This window comes from Pelodiscus sinensis, chromosome 5 (assembly GCF_052426305.1).
Source record: "Pelodiscus sinensis isolate ZL-2025 chromosome 5, ASM5242630v1, whole genome shotgun sequence".
NCBI classification, from domain to species: domain Eukaryota; kingdom Metazoa; phylum Chordata; order Testudines; family Trionychidae; genus Pelodiscus; species Pelodiscus sinensis.
Genome location: NC_143056.1, coordinates 75,970,297 through 75,992,087, shown reverse-complemented (window position 1 = coordinate 75,992,087; position 21,791 = coordinate 75,970,297). Strand labels below are relative to the sequence as shown.

General features: G+C 39.9%; 1 protein-coding gene across 3 annotated transcripts in view; it reads right to left on the bottom strand.

Moving 5' to 3' along the window:
- Positions 1–21,791, bottom strand: part of IFTAP (intraflagellar transport associated protein) — a 68,029-nt gene that overhangs the window by 23,378 nt on the left and 22,860 nt on the right. For all 3 annotated transcript variants that reach the window (XM_075927510.2, XM_075927507.2, XM_075927509.2), the window contains 3 exons: positions 4,911–5,068; positions 3,614–3,685; positions 1,816–1,882 (listed from right to left, as the gene is read on the bottom strand). In XM_075927510.2, the coding sequence (XP_075783625.2) occupies positions 1,816–1,882; positions 3,614–3,685; positions 4,911–5,068 (297 nt within the window). The remainder of the gene's footprint in view (positions 1–1,815; positions 1,883–3,613; positions 3,686–4,910; positions 5,069–21,791) is intronic.

Sequence of the window (21,791 nt, the reverse complement as noted above, 5' to 3'; positions counted from 1 at the left end):
GCTATTATTTCCACCTTTGCCAATTCTCTGTGCTACTGACCATTTCTCTGTGCTACTGACCATCATCTGTGCTATTCTAGTGCTGGCCCTGCCATGAATGGGAAATGCCAGTCATTTCAGACTTATCACCATGTAGCCTGTTTTGAAATAGGGACATACATTCACTCTGGATTAGATTAAGATCATTTAATTCATTTCATTAGTGATATAAACCAGATCTGAATTCAGGTTTCCAGAGAAAAGGCAGCCGTGAGAGTATACTCACTGCATCCATGGAACCCTTAGTTCTTTAACAGATAGACTTAGATTTTGACCTAAGTCCTAAAAATGTATAAAGGGAAAAATGAGGGCACTAAGGACCATCACCATGATTAGACACCTTTGCCGTTCAGATCTAATATAGGAGTGCAGTCTCAAAGCCTGTGTTTTGAAATGCCCGGGGTAAAGAAAAAAAATTAACTCTGCATTTGTTTTCTTCTGCGATTTAAAACCAGACCTTGAATATTCTCCTATCTGAATGGAAACTCTCCATGCACAGAGAAGTGAAGAACAGTCAACTCATAACCCTCCACTCAATTCCATATGCTGCCACAGATTTTGTGTGTGATCTTAGGCAATACTTGTAAGGCACACCTACACTGGAATAAAGACTCATGGCACAGACATAGCTGCTTTGGGATCAGCTGACTCAGGCTCACAGGGCTTAGGCTGTGAGGCCAAAAAATTGTACATGTTTGGGCTTATATGGGCACATGGGCTCTGGGTGGATATGGATTATTTCTTGAGTAGATGATGTAGTTTATTTTGGAACTCCTCGGTAACATACAAAAAAACAGTGGGAGAACATTTTAACCTCCTTGGATACACAATTACAGACTTGAAAGTTGCAAAAAAATTTTCAGAAACAAACTGCAACATGAAACTGTGGAGCTGGATTTCATATGCCAATTTGACACCCTCAGAATGGGTCTGAACAGGGACTGGAAATGGCTCTCTAATTACAATAAATAATTTTCCCTGTTAGATATTCTCACTTTCTTATCCACGTCCACCCTGATTTAATTAGCTCTGATATAACACTCCTATCTATCTCTGTATGCCTACCATCAGTTAATTTTTTTTTTCAGTTCATGTATTTGGCGAAGTGAGTTGCAACACCCAAATTCTTATGACCTAATAAAATGGTTGTTTAAGGTGCCACAACAAGAACTTGTTGTTTTCAGTGGTAATGATGGGTGACAGGGGTCACACAAGTAGCTACAGAATAGACTCTAGCAAAATTGCACATGTACGATTTTTGGGGTGTGAATTAAAATGACCTTAGGTGTATGAAATATCTCAAATTAAACTTTGAAAAATCTGCAAATTTGTGAGGTATGTCCATACAAATTTCCAACTTTGTGAGATTTTAACACTAATGAAATATTTGTAGCAAACATATTTCCATGTTTGAGTTAAACTGTTTCTCCGCAGTACAAATAAACAGAACTTTAGTATTCTGCATCTCTTGGTAGCCTTGTTGAGATATTTTGCAAAATCAAAATGATTTATGGATAAAATAAAACTATGAGCAAAAATTCAGGAACAGTTATCAAAAATACCATTCACCAGTACTCAGAATAATACATCTTAATTTGTTACTTGTACTAAACCTCTTACAACACTGAATAAGGAAATTACTTCAATATTCTCTTGCAGAGTGTGAGTTACTGTTCCTAACTACAGCTTGACTCAGAATCTAAAGAGGAAGGAAAAGTCCCACATTTGGAGCTAGGGAGAGAGAGCAATTACAAGAGTGGAGGAAAAGAAACATACCACTGCATGTCTCTTGACCAAATTCGTCATCTGTGTCAAAATCTTCCAACTCCAAGTAATTGTCCACCTGTGAAAAGGCCCAAAATCAAAAGACTGGACATATAAAATTAAGTCTATTCTTTCCATTGTTCTCACTCACTGCACCTTAGAGCAAAGCAAAAGTTGTATCTGTCTACATCAGTTTCTCCATTCTCCTCTGGAGCTTTTACAAGAGTTTGAAAATTTATTTGGATATTATTTGAAAGAAAGAAATGTTTGGGTATAGTTTCTGTAAAAAGTAATTTAAAAAGAAATATTGCAAAATTTATATAGCAATGTTTTCCTTAACTTACAAGATTGCAAAAACAGGAGCAGGAGACAAATGTTACTATGCAGTCTTGGAAATCCCCTGCTTGAGACCAAGAAAGTGAAACCGACCCAAAACAAAAGAAAAACTTGCAATTCTAGTTTCATTGTTCAAACTGGCTAAAGTGAAAAAAAGGAAAAATCTTACATTAATTGTTTTCAGACTTAAATCGGGACTTTTTAATTATTTTATTTAGCCTTGACAGTGGCCATTTAAAAATGTCTTAGGCGTATTTAATATGCTTTGCAATAACGTTGCTTTATCATTAAGATTTCCCATGGGTGAATAATGGGAGGGTAACAATGATTCTCCCCACCAAAATTGTTCACATAAGGGTTAGGCACAACTTTATAAATATTCAAACCTGACAAAACATTACTAAGTTCACCCCCTGGGCTGAGGGATGCAGAGGATCAGAAGAAATGTTATGACCCACCTGAGCCCTTTCTAAACATTAAAAATAAATTCCCTCCTAAGTACCTATAAAAAATAAAATGAGTTTTCAGATTAAATATACAGCATGTATCAAAGTACAAGAGAAGGGACTAGAAACTTTTCTTCCTTGGGCTCAGAACTTGCTTTTCTTAGAAGGGAAACGTTTATTAGCACACTTTCTCTACAGTATACCTGTCTGCAACTCTGAACATATGAATAGTCTGGTCTCTATAGATACATTATTACAAAAATATTAAAATGACCCAATGTCATGCTAAAAAACTGAGACCTTGCCCACTCATTACCCTCAATGAAGCTCCTTAGAAAAAGCCTGGGAAAATGGATTAGCCTGGCAACAGAGGCTGAAGGTCAATGAATCTAAGCTCAGTAAGAGCAAAGTGGGGAGTCATTTTCACAGTAGAAAAAATCCTTTCCTCCAATTCCCAGACAAACATATCGAGGAACTGCCAGATAGCGCATCTCAACTGACCTCAGGTCTTAGATTAAAAGAAGGGAAGAGACACAATCCAGAATGGGATTTATAGGTCAAAATAAGCATCTTGAGCTACCCCTGTAAATGAACTGGAAGCGAGAGCAGACACTAGAGCACAGCTGTACTGTGCTTCTTTGAAGTGGCACTGATGAGTTGGAGAGTTGCCCTATATTGCACTGTGCTTGTAGCACAGAACCACAGAGAAACGAGAGATGCATAGGGTCTAATAATCTCATCCAGTTCAAGACCCCTCCCTCCATCCAGTCTCTGGCAATTTAAGCCACTGCTAAGAGCACACTCCTGTAAGATATTAAAAGTATAAATAAAAACTTAACAGAAAAAAGCTGGGTAGATAGTGCTGCTTGAGTTTTTCATTCCCTCAGAAGGATCATGGAAGCAAACACTGTATTTCCAAGCACTGTCCCCACCCCAAGTAAAATAATGTGTAAATTAATGCATGAGACAGAGATTAGATGTGTTCTGCTTATAATTCCTACCTCGAAAAGCATTGAAGCAAATCTTACCTTCACTCTTCTTGCCAGACTCAGGTCACCTTGTACACAGCAGCCCACTTTCCAGCCTTTGCCCATCATTATCTGTAAGTAGGCACGCAGAAATATTTACATGCATTAAAATGAAACAAGAATGTAGATCACATTCAAAACATCCACTGTGTTACACTAGCAAAAGTTTGGGTTCTTTAAAATGTATGTAAAATAAACATAAAGAGTGAATGAAATGTGTTTCTGAACAGGGAATAGGGAAACTATCATCCTAAATATATCCAAATGAGATCTAATGGAGAAACACAAGGGGCAACCAAAATAAGCACAACAGCAGTACTTCGAACAGAAACAATGTTTTCAATGGCAGTTGTTCTCTCTGTTCTTTTCCCAAGGCAGGTATAAAGGCTACAGCAGCCAATTCATTGCATTAGGAATGCTCTGTGCTATTACTGTAGCAATGTTTCTAGTGCGTCCAGTTATTACTGAATTTGTGTATTAAACGACCAATGGGACAAAAATTTGAAATCATGCCTGGAACTTTTGTTCTGGGGCAACAAAAATAAATATGAGGATGTTCTATTAACTAAGGAATAATAGAAGTCGCATGGTGCTTTACAAGGCAGAAAACCAGTTCCCAAGTGACTAAGACAAGAGGCCAAAAGACAGTTTATCCAAAGATGGAACCATATTCTCAATGAGAAAAGTAGCACAAAGCTTCTGTTTTCAGTCATATTATACAAAGGGTCTGAAAGATTGTGATTCTTTTAAAACCCCTGCCTGAGTTTCATTCACACAAGTCTATTGTCCCTGCAGGAGCCTAGCCTGTGTTGTATACTACAGCAGCTCTACAAGTAAATCAAACAGCTGGTGTGTTCCCCTCCCAGTACCTCTGAGGGCATCACACCTTACACAGGATTCTATGGAATCTGCTTCAGATCAGATATTCCCTTCAGTCACTACCACTCAGCTAGTACATCTCCTCAGCTTCACATTCTGAGTGCCTTTCGAGTCAGAAGAGTGCCGCCTCTTCTCCATCAAGGTTCCCTATAAGCTCCGCGGCAGCACAGCCCCATAGCTGCTTGTAGCACAGGACTGGGCACAGGGCTGCCGCACACGGAGCTGTCTGGCTGGGGGAGAGGCACTTCTCCTTCAGCTACAACAGCAGCTCCCTCAGCAGGGCGGGGCTGATTAAGCAGCTGTGGGGCTGTACTGTCGTGCAGCTTAGAGGGAACCTTTCTCTCCGTGCATGAATATTTTTGCCTTTCTTCACTTTAACTTAATGTTTGCCTCTGTGGACTGATGCCAGTCTCATTACCTGGTCTTCATCCAGAGATTGTGATGAGAGAGACACTGATGGCTCTTTGTTCCTTATAGGAGAGACATTCTGTTTATTTCTGTTTGACAACTCCAGCAATGAAAATTTATTTTCTATGGACTCCATTTGAGATACTTGGCTTTTCATTTCCAATTCTTCTGCAGAGAGAAATCATAGCGCATTAGAAAACATAATATACACTCCAAGAAAAAAAAAGAGGTCCATAACAAATGCACATTGTATCTTGTTGGAACACACATTATTACTGTAACTGCTTCTTTTGTCTATTCAATATCATTTTCCATTCATACTTGGAGCTTTTGATACGTGCGTGTGTTATGACATGAACTGTGTGATCTTTTTCATGAAACTGAATAAATATTTTGTATATAAAAAACACAAATTCCCCTTTACTCTTGTTCTCCAAGTACTCACTGTTATTGTGTCTCATTTTCTGTACAGAAAACCAGATGACAATAACACAGTGAATGGAAAACAGAAAAACAAAAGCCCAGTTCATGTTGAAGGATGCTACTTTGTTCTTCATTTAAACACTTCTGTTCAGAGGGTGGTCACCATGTATATGCTGTACAAAATGACACATACTTGTATGCATAACCTCACTTGGCAAGTGAACACAAAGAATCAGAACGTTCTGTGATACCAATGAAATACATGAATTAACTGCATGTAATTCAAAAGAATTTCATCCGATTTATACCAATATAACTCAGACCAGGATATGAATCCTGCTCCTAAACACTGGTGCAAACTCCAGCAATTATCAGTCTTCTTTCAATAATTTAACACATGTAAAAGCTGCATTTCCAAAACCCCACTGGCCATTTCTCATGCTGCCTCCTGCACCAAGACGGCCATCCTCCTCCCAATATGCTAAGTAATTTCCATCTCTTCCTTCATACCACTAAAATGTTGGAGCATCTTCTTGCTGTGCAAATGGGAAAACTCTAACTTTGACCTGGATAAAGTGATGACCAGGAGAGAGGAGTAATTCTTTTACTTCCTATCTTCTCCTCTAAAGTGAAGGCCAGGTCAAGCATCTGCTCTCACATATGTGGCTCTGGAGACAATCTAGGAAAATCCATTGGTGTCTAGAGAAGAAATACAGCTCTGAAGTTTCTTGTCAGCATCATTGCTACTGTGGGTGTCTGAAGTCTCATTGCAGAATTCAAGCCCCTTCATGGACAATGGTTCTGTTATCTCTGCCTGTCTAGGACAAGAGATTCTAGTGTGGGCTTGTAGCCTACTGTTACCCACAGTGCAATGGCTATCAGGAAGAAGGTGTGGGGGGACAAATGCTATAACTAGATAATAGGAGGGAAATGTGGAGGGGCCCCAATGGAGGAACAAACTAGATGACAAACGACCTGCAAGTATTATGATTGAGGAACCCCATGGGACAAGGTTAATATTCTATCCTGTATTGGTACACCCACATAGAGGCTACATTGGGAATTACTATGTTCACCCTTGTCTGTAACTAAGTTGCTGTACCTAATTTATTTGCTTCCTTTTCTTCTTTGCAGCCCAAGTAAAGAATGCTTTCATCTGAACTGAAACAAAAGACAGGACTATGCAGCACTTTAAAGACTAACAAGATGGTTTCTTAGGTATTGGTTCACTTTTTTTTATTGTATCACTTTGGTATATATGGTTGTGCCAATTTTCTTCCACATATTGATCTGAGGAAGTGGGTCTGGCCCACGAAAGCTCATCACCTAATAAACCATCTTGTTAGTCATTAAAGTGCTGCATAGTCCTGTCTTTTGTTTCAGCCAGACCAGACTAACATGGCTGCATCTCCATCATTCATCTGAACTGTGCGTGAGAGTGCTTATTGGGACCTCTCCAATATAGAATGAATGAATGCAGATCGCACTCTGCATTAGCATGGTCCTAATTTGGTTTTCCACGGCATTCCTGAAACCCCATTTGGTTACTTGCTGCTTGGTAGACAACAGTCAGACAGGATGCCTCTACTGATCTTGTTCGTGAGTGCAAAGATTAAGTAGGTTCTCTTGAAGGACTTCTCTGGTACTGAAGATTAAATTAGAATAGTGGGACTACTCTGACTTCTGAGTGGGATTCTTAAGTACTCACCACTGGCCTCAGTCTGCATCCCAATGAAGTTTTCACATTAATGATGAGGATTTTGAAAAGACACCAATGACTTTCATTTGACTTTAATTAGTAGATGGGTGACACCTCAGGCCTTTTGTGCCTGTGAAAATTTCCCCAACTTCAACAGGAGTTAGGAAACTGGGAATGCTTCTATGGTGCATCTGCTGAGGTAGGACTGACCAGATTTCAGCCATGAAAGCGCAGCCTAGGCTTTCCTGGAAATCAGAGCATGTTTAATAACCAGCTTACTGACTGCTGACCATGCACTGAACAAAGAGAGGGTTTTCTTTTTGCACCACTACAAAAAATATTTTGGAGGCTTCTAGGGGGAAAATCGTGAAGTGTAACTATTCTCTTTTCCTATAAAAAGTTACATTATAAGTTATTAAATGGCTTTGAGAACAACAGGCATAAATGCATGTCTCACTTCATGCCAAGAGCCAGCCCATGCTCATAATGCACAATCTAACGCTCTACCTTATTTTTAATTGGAAAATTATATTTTCTAATAAAAAGAAGCTGTCCACAATGTATTTCTAAGGCATGATTAAATGTCTCATGCATTTAAAGTCACTCATACATAATAACACCACTCAATGCGCAGTGTGAATGGAGCATTTTCCAAGAACTTAATGACAGCCTTACAGTTAATATTCACAGCAATCAACTCTCCCAGTTATTTATTAATCCCTAGAGGCACCTCTGTGCTCCAGTCATTATTGTGTACAAATCATGACAATACTATGGCCAACCCTGCAGTCCTCGCTCATATAAGTAAAGGCTGCAAAAATATAGGTTGTACCTCCCTGAACAGGCACCCTGAGGACCTGACTGGGCCTGAACCAGGGAATCGGCCAGACCAGAGGAGGTCAATGTTAGCCTCTCTTCTACCACTGACCCCTGTGGCCGCCAGGATGCACTCCCCACCCTACCGCCGACCACAAGACTCCACAGCCACCTTGCCTCTTCCCTGAATACACGCCCCACCCCGCCCCGCCCCAGGCCCTGCCCGGTCAATGTCAGCCCCTCAGCTGGCACCATAGGAAGAAGTGCTTGGGGGGAGTCAGGGTGGATGTGGAGCCCCAGGAGCACAACAGAAACATTCTCTCTGATGTATGGCTCAAGATTCTCTGAGCATTTCTTGCCCCCTAAATATCCCCTTTTGACACTGGTCTTTGCACTGTTCTTTTATAACTACACAGGCTTCTTTTTTTAAACAGTGTTTGAAGAAAAAATGACACAAGGGCATTCCCCACTTACTCTCCTCCCCACTGTCTCTTTTTTCAAACCAATGAAACAACTTTGTAACTCTCATGGGGCACCTTTATACTTAGTGCAAGATTGATGCTCCCAAGCATTTGATGTAGCGGATCTAGTATGGAACACTGAGGGCAGTCCCCACTGGCGTAAGATACTCCTCTTTTTGTGAGGAGTAGGGAAAGTTGACAGGAGCATTTGTCCCGTCAGCCTCCCGCTGTGAGGATGCCACCAACACTTGGTTTAAGGTAAGCCGACTCCAGCTACACATTTTGCATAGCTGGAGGTATGTACCTTAAGCCCACCTTCCTAGTCTAGTATAAACCAGGCCTAGAAGACCTTTCCTAAATGTCTTACAGCTGAGATGACTGGCTTCTATCTGAAGACATTCACCTTGCCCCACAAAATAACAGAAACAGCAAACTGAATAATTGGAAACGCTTTATTTTTTTAAGATAAAAAGTTAACAGCCTGTGTTAAGGACTAAAAGATATAGATCCTTTTCAAATGGGTGGTGGTGAGCCCTAAAATGCGGCTTGCCCTAAAGTTCCAATTATTTTGTTAGCCAGATGCCTTCCCATGTCTGTGCCTTTGGCAACATAAATTTGATACATAAATGTTGGCCTCAATTTGGTTTCTGTTTCTATTTTTCATTAGAGCCTTCTGCCACTCTTTCATCTCATCCCTAATATTTCATGCTTAGCAAGAACTGTCAGCCACGTGTCTTACAAAATCTGTTTCATGGAACAAGAAAGCTCCAGCAGCCTGAAAGCCTGTGTCACAACTTTAATACATATGAAACAAAAGCTTTTCCAAAGGTATTTAAATGTTTCATTATTCTGAAGAACTGATATCAGTTTATTTTGATACCAGGCAAACTTTGAGCTGATTGTTCTTGCCAGGCCACCAGACAACCAATATCTTTTTCACAAATATAACTCTGGAAAATAGTTTAAAGGGGCCCAATCCTATTCTCAATTAAATCAGTGGGGAAGAATCTCAATTACTTCAGTAGAAGAAGGATCAAGCCCATGCTATGTAAGGCTGATGCTCCATGATCCTGCTGGTACCAATCCATACCAATGAAGGACAATGCTAAGTGGCATGGATAGAGAACTGCATTGTAACTCAGGAGACCTGGAATCTATTCCTGGCTCTGTCACTGGTCTCCTAGGTGACCCTGGGCAAGTCACTTTGCCATTCCATACCTCCGTTTTCTCATCTGTAAAATGGGGGTAATGATACCGACCTCTCTTTGTGAAGCACTTTGAGATGTGCTGATTAAAAGTACTATGAGAGCTAGGTATTCTTGCTATACTGTAGAGCACAGCAACTCAGAACTCCGTGGAAGCAATGAAGATGGCCTAGCCCTATGACACACAAACAAGCAGTTCCAATTCAACCCTATCCACACAAATATGCACACAAGTTTGTTCACTGATATTTTCTGGGGGCCACTGTTAGCCCCTTGATTTCAAGACGAAAAGCTATTCAGCTCAAATGAACAAATAAGCAATCAAGTGTAATTTCAACAGATACAGACCTTCCATCTCTACAGGTAGTATTCTCCAGCCCAAAATAGCCAACCAGTAGCACTCTTTCCTTCCACAAACCAAAGGTGAGGCATTTGGGTCAGTTGTGAAGATCAGAAACGTTTTTGTTGCCAAAGCCTTTCCAGGGCTTTTGGAATATATAATACTAAGCATTTCATTTGATGAAATGTTCACAAAAGCCATGAGATGCTAGATTCATAATTGGAAAGGAAGCAAAAGTCACAGGGAAGAAAAAAACCCAAGCAACCCAGGTCAGTAGATAATGCATGCTGCAAACAGACTACAAGATATGCTATCATATCTGTAATGAGGCTATACCATATACATTGGGGATTGATTTTAACATTACAGAAGTAGCCTGGGGCATACTCCCTCCAGGTAAGTGAGATTTACTCTTGATTTGTATATACTAGCTAGAGCTGTGCATAGCTTCCTTACCACATGCATCTCAGTAACTAGCCTCTCCTGAAGCATTTGCAGTAGAGATTATAAATAAGTCATTTAAAAACACTCCATCATAAATTGGATAAAGCCCAAAGAAACTACATTTTGTAGACAAATCTTTTGGCTAAATTCCTTTGTCAGTGATCTGAAATCAAACTGTTTGTCCTTTGTAAAGGAGATGAAGGTGGGGGGTTGGGTGGAAGGAGGACGGACCACAGTCCAGCCAGTGGGTGGATAGGTCTGCCTTCCCGCCGGCAAAGCAGTAATTGACTCATTATTCACAGCCACATTTCTTGACCTGCCAAGACCCAAATGTGCAACACTGGCCTTTATTAGCATGTCACAGAGGCCCAAAATATAGGACACAAACACAATAAAAAGTAGCAGAGCAGGATGCCTGAAATTATACGGGGATTCAGTTATTTGACTTACACAAAGTTTTCTAACCTCAATTTTACTTTTCAGAATTTTCACTGTCAACATCTTAAAGCAACTAATAATGAAACAACAAACAGGCATGGGTGAGTGAGAAAGTGAATAGGAACCTCTAAGGAGGTCCTGATAAGTCTATGGGGGAAGGTATGAAATTGCCTACAGTAGCACATGGCCCAGATAGGACTGCTATTAGTAAATATCTCCAACAGCCAGAGATCGGACGCGAGGTTAGTTTACTATAGAAAATTTTTGGGCAGGTGATTGGCTTTTGGGTCTTGCCCACATGCTCAAGTCTAACTGATGGCCATATTTTGGGCTGGGTCAGAATTTTCCCCAGGTCACACAGGTAGAGAGAGACCCTGTGGGATTCCTGCACCATAGGGCATGGGTCACTTGCTAGTTTGGCCCAGAGTAAATGGTAAATTCTCTATTTCATGAAGTCTTTACATTGAGGATATAAGTAACTCAGCAGATGTTATGACCAATAGGAGTGGGTAGATGAGGTTCTGTGGCCGGAGATGATCAGAAGTTAGACTATGATGATCCTGTCTGGCCTTGGAGTCAATAGGACTCTTAGGAAGAGCCTCTGAGAAGTAGTACCAGGCTTTGTCTACACATCAGTATCAGAGAAGTGTATCCCATTTGATGTGCTGTCCAGAGCTGTCCTACCCATAGGACAGTTTGGGGTTGCTGCCCAGGCCCCAAGCTTTGGGGGATCCCATGGCAGCTGCCTTAACCATCCTATGGATGGGACCCACGGGGCTGAGGGCAGTCCAGAAGATAACCTGGAGAAATTGGCACAGGCCCCTCAGATAATCATTTTTCATCTCCACCTTTCATCTTCAGTTCACCATATTCTTCATTTTTCAATTAATGAGGTCAAACTGCTCTCTGGTGCAACAGTCAATATTCTGAAATGTCTCCACCAAAGTCAGAGGAGACACTCTGGATTTAATTGAGAGCAGAATTTGGTGCTTTATTTTACAATTTTATTTTGTTGTTTTTGTTTGTTTGTTTTTTGTTTGGGGTTTGTTTTTGTTTTTTTGAAGAAGAAAGTTCTGCTCCAATTTATATCCTTGCACAATTTCCTGGCTTTCAGAAGGTTTTCATGGGGTTGAAAGTTAATGTAGGGTTTGGACAACTTTGTGTTTCAAAGAAAAGGACCAAATGTTCCCACCAGTCTGAATTTGATATTAGGGATTCAGAAAGGTTAATACTCAATAGTAATTAAATGGCCAAATATTGAAGGCCTTATTCAAGCAAAACTCTCATTGATTTCAATGACACTGACTCCCACTGTGACCTTGAGAAAATCAGAGAAACTTCTCTAACACAGTTTCCCCATTTCTAACAGAGGGATAAGAGTACGCACTGGTTGACATGTAAAAGTTAATGACGGCAACACAACTGAAGTTATGAAATGTTAAGATCAGAGGTGAAAGTAAGTACGTGCACCATGGTGCACAGAGCTGGCAAGAGCTGGCTGAGCTGCAGCAAAAGCCAGCAGGGAGCTATTTAAAAAGATAGCAGGAACCTGGGTTGCAATAGGACAGTACCTGTAAGAAATGTTACGTTATGTTCACCGTTGTTTAACATTCTAAATTCCTAGACTATTCCTCTCTGTATCATATATTATGTCTTCTATCACAAGGATATTTATGGGTCTGATTCTTCTCTCACATATCAATTTTACAACAGTGTGCCTCCTCTGATTTCAGTGGAGTTATTCCCAATTTATACTGTTCAGAGTGAGAGGAGAATCGGGTCTTATAGTTCTCTCCCTCACTTTCCTGCAGTCTTATCCACTAGCCCAGGGCTATTCGACACGCCGCCCATTTGTTTGTGGCCCACAGTGCAGTTCGGTTTTACACGGGGCTCAACATATGGCTCGCGGGTGGGATCCTTTGAACGTAGCCACCACTAGGAACACGCTCCACAATGTAGAGTCAATATAACAGTCTTCTATTAATATGCGTTTTAGTAGTTAAATTCCTGGACTGTCATTGCTTATTAAATGTGCTGTCATATGGGTGGAAATTGGGGAAATATTGCATTTTACTAATATCAGCAGAACTGACTTAAATGGGGTCTGCGTGTTGTGTAGTCTTGCCTTAATCTTTGTATTCATGCCCACCTGTGTGAAAGAAGTTATTTGCATATATATTTGCATGTACATGCAACCACACTTAAGTTGCGGTCCTTGGCATGTGCTGTGAGTATCATTGTGGCCCCTGGGCCTTCCAAAGTTGAGTAGCCCTGCACTAGATCCTGATAAACAGCAAAGATAGGTTAGCTATAGTTTTTCATTAAAAGTTCTACTATAGCTGAGAAGGGGCCGATTCTCCGTTCACTTATGCTAGTTTTACATTGGTGTAACTCCACTGTCCCAGTCCCTTAGCTAATCAGTGCTCCATGAATCTGGGCAATTGATTTAATTGGAATTACCTCTGATTTACATTGGTGTGAATAAAGAATCAAATCTTAATTATTACATTTTGATTGTTCTGATTGTTTATATTTAGTTCTTTCCTTTTGAGAATCTTTGTCTTATTTGTTTATCATCCTGCAATAACAAAATGATTGCTGCTGGCAGGTACAATTCAACAACTACTGGCATACCTTATTTTAGTGTACTTTTACTTCCCTGCTCTAAATTTGCAGAAGCCTAACTATTCTCTTACTGTAACAGTGTTTCTCCTTTGTCCTTGTTGTAAGCTAAATACAATAGTTAAAAAGTTATTCTTTGCCTATGCTTTGCTTTACATGTTCTCAATGTCTGGAGATTAACATTTCCTGTTTGGGCCACTTTTTTGCCCATCTGACCATTTTTAAAAAAATATATATTTTTCTTCCACGGTTCAGCAATGATGTTGCTAAAAACTTTCCATATTTGAATATGCACCCATTCAGTTGAAACACAAGGCACACGATCACCTGACCATTTCAGCTTCCTCAATGTGCAAGATCCTACCTTTTCCAACACAGAAAGAAACATCTGTGCCACAACAATGGCCAAAAATAATTCTATAAAGAGTCAAAACATCCAAGACAAAAATATAAGGTCAGAACCCCAGCTGATGTACATCAGTCTAGGTCCTCTATGGATGGGATTAAATCAATTTATGTCAGTTAAAGAACTGACCTATACAGAGTAAAAGCAGTAGATTACATTATGTAATTCTGGCTAAAATGTTGAGTGACCATGTGGGAAAAAACAAAACAAAACAGGAGCAACTTCCTAAAGGCATATTTTGTACGATTTGCACTAGACTTGATTGCCTGGTTCCCATATAGTGTGATCTTACCATTGCTTGACCTGATCACAGGAACTACAACATATCAGGAGTGGACAAGCTATGGGTAATTAATTAATTCCTTCTAAAAACACACAATAAGAGGGGCATTCTGTAGGGAAAACTGGACAAATCTGGCAGTGAGCATCAAGGAGGCTCTCAGAAGAGGATGGCAGACACCCATGGGTAATTAATTCTCATGAACTCGACTGAAGTGAGCTACACTTTAGACCTTTATTTCTAACTTCCTAACTGTCAGGTTGGTTAAACACTGGAATAAATTGCCTAGGGAGGCTATGGAATCTCCATCACTGGAGATATTTAAGAGCAGGTTAGATAGACATCTATCAGGGATGGTCTAGAAGATGCTTGGTCCTGCCATGAGGGCAGGGGACTGGACTTGATGACCTCTCGAGGTCCCTTCCAGTTCTAGTGTTCTATGATTCTATCTTGACTGAGGGAAAGCCTGGTGTATTTGTCTCTGGCTCATAAAGGCATTCATTACATTAACTTTTTGGTTTTATAACAAAGCCTACCATAAGCTTTTAAGCTCTACCTGGAAAGTAAAAATACTTCCTTACTTCCCCAACACAATTCCTAGCTACTACATTTATATATGCTGGGAAATTCCAAGGAGAGAGAGAGAGATACAATATAAATGGCTGGATGTGACCCTAATAATATTCAAATAAGAACAGAGACGGGTTGAAAAGTTGTATGTAATGCTCATAAAGGTGGAATTCAATAAACTGGCAGATATCTCAGTTGGTTTCATTAAGCAGGGCAAGTATTATTGAAATTGGCAACTATTGTTGTTTAAATGGCCCAATCACCTGATATTAATTGTTCCATACATTTTATTTCTCCCATTTTATTTCTTTACTGTAATAGAAAATATGATACAAATGGGGAACAGGATAAAAAAGATTTTCAGAAGTGATTAGTGATGTGGAATTCATCAATTCTGAGGTGTCCAATTTGAGACACCCTGGCTTCTGTGTCTGTTGATTACTTCTGCACAAGATGGGGATGTAGACTTCTTGTATTATGTTCTTGGTTCATAATCCACTGAACTACTATATGATTTTGAACAAATCTGTTTACCATGTGTAAAAGGGAACTATAATATTTCCCTACCTCAGCAGGGTGTTTTGAGGCTTAGTTAATTGATGTGTATGAAGTATTTTGGTATCACTGGTGGAAGAGTGCACTATCAGACCAAATCATTGTTACATACTGCGTATTACTATTTCATAAATAGGCATACTACACTATCATACAATGTATAAAACATTAGAAAGAGATTTAGAACAAAATATTCAAACCCAAAATCTTCTTTCTGGAAATAGGAAAACCTCAGTTATACAACCAAGATAGTAACATTTTATCTTTTACAATTTAAAACAAAATAATAACTTCTTTTAATGTGCTTGATTAGAAATCCAAACAACTGCAAGAAACAATTGCTAGCATAGCACCTTTTAGAGGCAACAGTCACCACACTAAATCTGCCCCAACCCCCTTTCCAAATTTGGGCTGCTAACTTCCCCACTATGAGTCTCAGTTTCCCTTTTTGTAAAGTAGAGATAATGATATACACCTTCCCTTGGTAAATATTTGCCATCTATGGATGAAAATCATTCAGAGAATGGATGAGCTGTTATTATTCTACTGTAATATGAATCTGTAACAGCCCATTGTATCCATATAGCTGTTTTTTAACTTCAGAGCTCTAGCTGATTTTTGCACCATGATGAAAGGAAGTTACATAGAGATGGGCAGTGAATTTATAATCAATAGGAAATTGCAAACCTTTTTTCTCTCCACCAATTATTTTCCAGTGATCCAGCAAAACACACCAATAAAAAACTGAATTGAGGTTGTTTCCCTATTTCATGCCCTGCTTAAGCTCCCTGGGGATGACAGATTAATTTAATTAGTTTTATTGAACTGCCTAGTTGCTTTTATTGGCAAATCCACTCATACGAGGCCTACTACAAATTTCTCTTGGGGTTAACACCATCCTATTGGTCCATTTTTTAAATTAAAGTAAATTTATTGCTATCCCTTGTGTTATTTTCAGCTGTGCTTCATGCTGTTAAACTCACATGTGTAAAATGCCTTCATATCCACTTATGCTGAAGTTTAAATTTGTTGTGTTTTCTTAAACGTGGTTAACGAAAAAAAGGAAGCAGACAGCTATTGCTAAATGGAGTGTGAACTAACTACACCACTCAACGTTCCCTGGGGAATTAAATTAACCTGATCACAACAACAAAGAAAATGCCTTTTAAATGCCACCTGGAAGCACAAAACTGGTCAGTCAGTTTCCAATTTCCTCTGCTGGCCAGCCAGCCTGCTGCTGGGTGAAACAGTATCAAAATAATAGTGTTGAGGGTCAAGGTGAATGAGGTAATATTTTTATTGGACCAACTTCTACTGATAAAAAGGGAGACAAACGTCTCTGTCACCAACAGAATTTAGACCAAAAGATATTACCTCACTGGCTACAACACCTCTGAATACAGCATTGACAATGTAACTAGACACACAAAAAAGACAATTTTCTTAATGTGTCTGATCAAATATCCAAGATCCAAACTAAGCTCTGAGATGTGAACTACAGACTATATAATATAGACTATATAATATAAGAGTAGGGGATAAGCAGCCCGCAGACCAGATCTAGTCCACCAGGGTTAGTCCCGGCGGCCTGCCAGAGATTTTATTTACCTGCACGTCCACTGGTACAGCCGTTTGCAGCTCCAAATGGCCCCAATTCACTCTTCCCGGCCAGTGGGAGCGCCGTGAAGTACTGCAGTCCACACAACCACTTTCTGCAGCTCCCGCTGGCCAGGAACAGCGAACTGCAGTCAACAGGACATGCAAATTACTGTACCTACAGATGTACAGGTAAATAAAATGTACAGCAGCCCGAGAGGAGGGCTAATCCTGGCAAACTGCATCTGACCCATCAGCTGCTTATTGGCTATCCCTGATATAATAGCTGTAATGCAGTGAATTTAAACACAGGACCCAAAAAACCTCAAAGAAAATTCAGACCATACTTTTACTACTGACAGTCTTTTCTATGTAACAGGCCAATCCAGATGCTAGATCAAAACATCTCCACATTTTTAGAAGGGTGATTTAAAATCCAGATGCAAATTTTGCAGCTTGGACCATTTCTAATTTTTCTCTACATTTCTGTGGAAGGGAGGAAGAAGATATTTTATGCTCTAGTGAACTTCCCATTCCACTCTGAAGTTAGAAAAACAAGCAGATGCTGTCTTATTATTTTGTACTAGCAAATTTCAAAACATGTTTTTAGAGCTGGAAGAGACAGTTAAAATATGTGACTTTTTTGCTGAAATTCAAAAAGATCTGAAGCATAAATCAGCTCTATTGAATGGTCAGTACTGCAAATATCATTCATCTTCCCAACCTCAATAAAGCTGTGCCATCAGTTCTATTGTAAACCCACTTTCCTCAGGCTTCTAACTCAGGCCCTTATCCTGCAACTGGATTTCTGTACCATGCAGAGTTCCACAGACATCAAGGGGATTTCACCGAGCCATGAAGGTCCATCAAAATGGGTCCAATCTTACAATCAGCATATTGTTAATATTTGCTATTCACTGAAACTTAACCTAGAAAGGTAATGCAGCCTGAAAGTAAATGTTTGTTATTTGTGTCTATTTCATCCTTTTTATATTAAAAATTTAAAGGAGCATACGAACCAAAAGCAAACCCTAGCACAATAAGTTACAATGAAACTGGGAAAAATATAAACACATATGTTAAAAGAAATAAGATCTATAAAAGAATGCTTCTTTCCACTGTTTTTATTACAGCTTTATCCAAATCCTATTAAATAAACCAGCAGTCTGATTCTGCCCAAGCTGAAGTTCTGAATACCCTACAAGGAAAATGCAAGAGTTTCTTTCTTCCAGAAACAAATTATAACCACTAGACTGCATTGCCTGCCTGATGGTCCATCATTGCCCATGCTTTCCTGTAGATGAAGGAGACTCCAAGGACAGTATTGAAAGGGAAACTATAGGACTTACTGGGGTTAAAATTTAGCCCTCAAGTGTCCACCCACTACAGGGTCAATAAAAATTATTACAATCTCTACCAATTATGCCTGGAGTGTTGCCACGTTTTGTCAATTTTTTCAATGATAATATATTAAAAACATCTGGGTCTTCTTTTGCAGGCGTGTACACTTTTAAAGTACTGAGTTCACTCTTTTTTCAGAGTTGGTAGACAAGAGGCATAATCCTTACTAATAAATTAATTTCTTGAACCCTGTCATAGGTAGTAAGCAAACTTCAGTGATTGGACTCATAAGGGCATAAGAACAGCCGCACTGGATCAGATCAAAGGTCCATCTAGCCCAGTATTATGTCTTCTGACAGTGGTCAATGCCAGGTGCCCCAGAGGAAATTAACAGAAAGGTAATCATCATGGCTACGTCTACACTGGCCCCTTCTTCGGAAGGGGCATGCTAATTTTGAACTTGGGAATAGGGAAATCCGCGGGGGATTTAAATAAACATGGCCGCCGCTTTTTTTCTGGCTTGGGGAAAAGCCGAAAAAAAGCGTCTAGACTGGCGCGATCCTCCGGAATAAAGCCCTTTTCCGGAGGATCTCTTATTCCTACTTTGAAGAATAATTCCTACCATGAATTTATCTAGTTCTTTTTTGAACCCTGTTAAAGTCAGAACATCTTCTGGCAAGGAGTTCCACACAGTAAATATGTGTTATGTGAAGAAATACTTTGTTTTGAACCTGCTACCTAGTGAGTTCATTTTGGTGACCCTTAGTTCTAGTGTTATGGAAAGGAGTAAATAACTCTTCTTTAGTCACATTCTCGATACTAGTCACGGTGTTAGAGCCTTCTATTATATCCCCCTTAGTGGTCTCTTTTCCAAGATGAAAAGTCCCACTATTATTAATCTCTCCTCATATGAAAGCCATTCCATTGATGTGATCATTTTGTTGCCCTTTTCTGAACTTTTTCCAGTACCAAGGTATCTTTTTTGAGATAAGCTGACCACATCTGCATGCATTATTCAAGATGTGGGCAGACCATGGATTTATATAGAGGCAATAAGATATTCTCTGTCTTATTCTCTATCCCTTTTTTAAATGATTCCTAGCATTTTGTTTGCTTTTTTTATTGCTGTTGCACACAGAGCGGATGTTTTCAGAGAACTGAGCACAATGACTCCAAAATCTCTCATGAGTGGTAACAGCTAATTTAGTCCACATCATTTTATACTTATAGTACGAGATTATGTTTTCCAAGATGCAGTACTATGCATTCATCAACATTTAATTTTATCTGCCATTTTGTTGCCCAGTCAACTAGTTTTATGATATTCTTCTGAAGCTCTTCACAGTCTGCTTTGGACTTAACTATCTTGAGCAGTTTTGTATAATCTGCAAATTTTGCCAATTCACCGTTTATCCTTTCTTCCAGATCATTTATGAATATGTTGAATAAGACTGGTTCCGGTACAGCTGCCTGGGAGATATCCTCTCCATTCTGAAAACTGACCATTTATTCCTTTTCTTTGTTTCCTATCTTTTTAAGCAGTTACAAATCCATGAGAGGATCTTCTCTCTTATCCCATGACAGCTTACTTTGCTTAAGAGCCTTTGCTGAGGGATCTTGTCCAAGGCTTTCTGGAAATCTAAGCACACTGTATCCTCTAGATTCCCCTTGTCCACATGCTTTTTGATCCCATCAAATTGTTCTTCAGGTTGCACCTCTCTAAAATAGAACTCTCTGGTTCAGCAATATCCGTGGTCCAACAGGACCATAGATGTTCCAGGATCAGAGAGTCCCAGGGGAGGGCTGGCAGCTAAGGGTTGGCAGGGCAGTGGGCAGCCAACAATAGGGCTACCCAGCCAAGAGCCTGGTGCACAGCAGTAGGGTTGTCCCACGGGACCAGAAGCTCAGTATGCGGCAGAGGGGCTGCCCTGCAGGACCAGGAAGCCCAGTGGACTGGCACAAAGGGAGGGCTGGTGTGAGGAGGGGGACTTGGCTGGGAGACCAGCAGCCAGCCAAGGCTGGGGAAGGTCAGTACCTGGAGGGCCAGAAATTACCTCCTCTAGTCCAGCAAAATCCCTTATCTGGGACAGGTCAGGTCCCACGGCTGCCAGGCTAGGGAGATCCAACCTGTAGTAGATTGGTCAGAAATGATTTCCCTTTATAAAAACCATGTTGGCTCTTCCCCCAACACACCACATTCAAATAGGTGTCTGACAATTCTGCTCTTTGCTACAGTTTCCACCGGTTTGCCCAGTATTAAAGTTAGACTTACTGGCATATAATTGCCAATAGGATCACCATCAGAACCCTTTTTAAAAACTGCTGTCACATTAACTATCTTCCAGCCATATGGTACAGAAGATGATTTAAAGGATAGGTTAGAAACCACAGTTAGTAGATCTGCAATTTCACATTTGAGTTCTTTCAGAATTCTTGGGTGAATGCCATCTGGTCGTGGTGATTAGTTATTGTTTCATTTACCGAACTGTGTTTTAACAGAGACCCATAGTCCACATTAAAAACGTGGGTATGCCTACAGATCTGAGTTTGCACACATAAGGGCATATATATATTGGCTGAGTATGCATATAGGTATTTAGAGGTCTAAAAATGTATCTGAAATTACTGCGTCACAGACAAAGCTTGGCATTTGCATGCATATATGCCTGGTGTGTAAAAGTATAATCTTGTTTACAATGCATGTACATTTAATCATGCAAACTAATGTGCAAAACGTTAGCAGTCTTTTTTTTTCAACTCTGTCCCTACAAGGATCTTGAATTTGTGCTGACCTAGAAGTGAAAATCTCTGTCTATCCAGATAGACCTTGAGCTTGCCCTTTAAAATTATTTTCATTAAAATCCAAATGGTTCTTTTTTTCTTGATATTTGAGTGCCAAAGAAAGAAAACAGAAATGCAATAGTTTAAAATGCATTTTTGCACTGTTCCAGCTCTTAAGGCTTTTGTGCTTTAAGTGGATTTTTTGCAGGTCATTAGTTTATAATGTGAACCAGTGCCTTTGGGTATTCTGAAAAGGGAAAGAAAAAAAAAGCAACCCAAGTTATTTTATTTAGAAGTGCACTTTCCTATGCTGGTATAATCATTTATTTCAGCTAGAACTTCAAATATGTTTTATATACGCATTTGGAGCCAAATGTTATGTTGAGAGTCAAGGTGAATGAAGAACATACTGTGGTTTTCTGCAAGCTGTATAACGATATGCACCCTGCATCTGGATCTGAGCTCTCTCCAGAACAACAGCTGTACATCAAGAAGTTTGTTTCAGACCAGATCCTAGTATTAACCCTCTATTTGATCTTCCAATGTCTCACCTTCTCTCTGGTTTTCTAGGAGGGTGAAAGCTGTCATGGGAGCACTGCTGAAACAGTTTCCACTCCCCCGACTGCTTTTCTGCTCCAGTGCCTATGAATAACACTCAGTTCTGCCTGACAGACAAGGACAGAGCAGGAGTGCCAATCAATGGAGCATGCCCCATGGTGTAATTGGAAAATACTCTGCTTCTGGAATAAGATGAAGATATCATTCTTAATAAAAAGCTGTGGCCAAGAGCAATGTAATTGGAGAATATTAAATTGTCATGCTCATTTTGTAAGGCTGGTTTAAAGAACCCCTGGGTGCACTTTTTACCAGTGATGAACCTGAACAATAGTTTGAATCCAGATCTGATCTTTGCT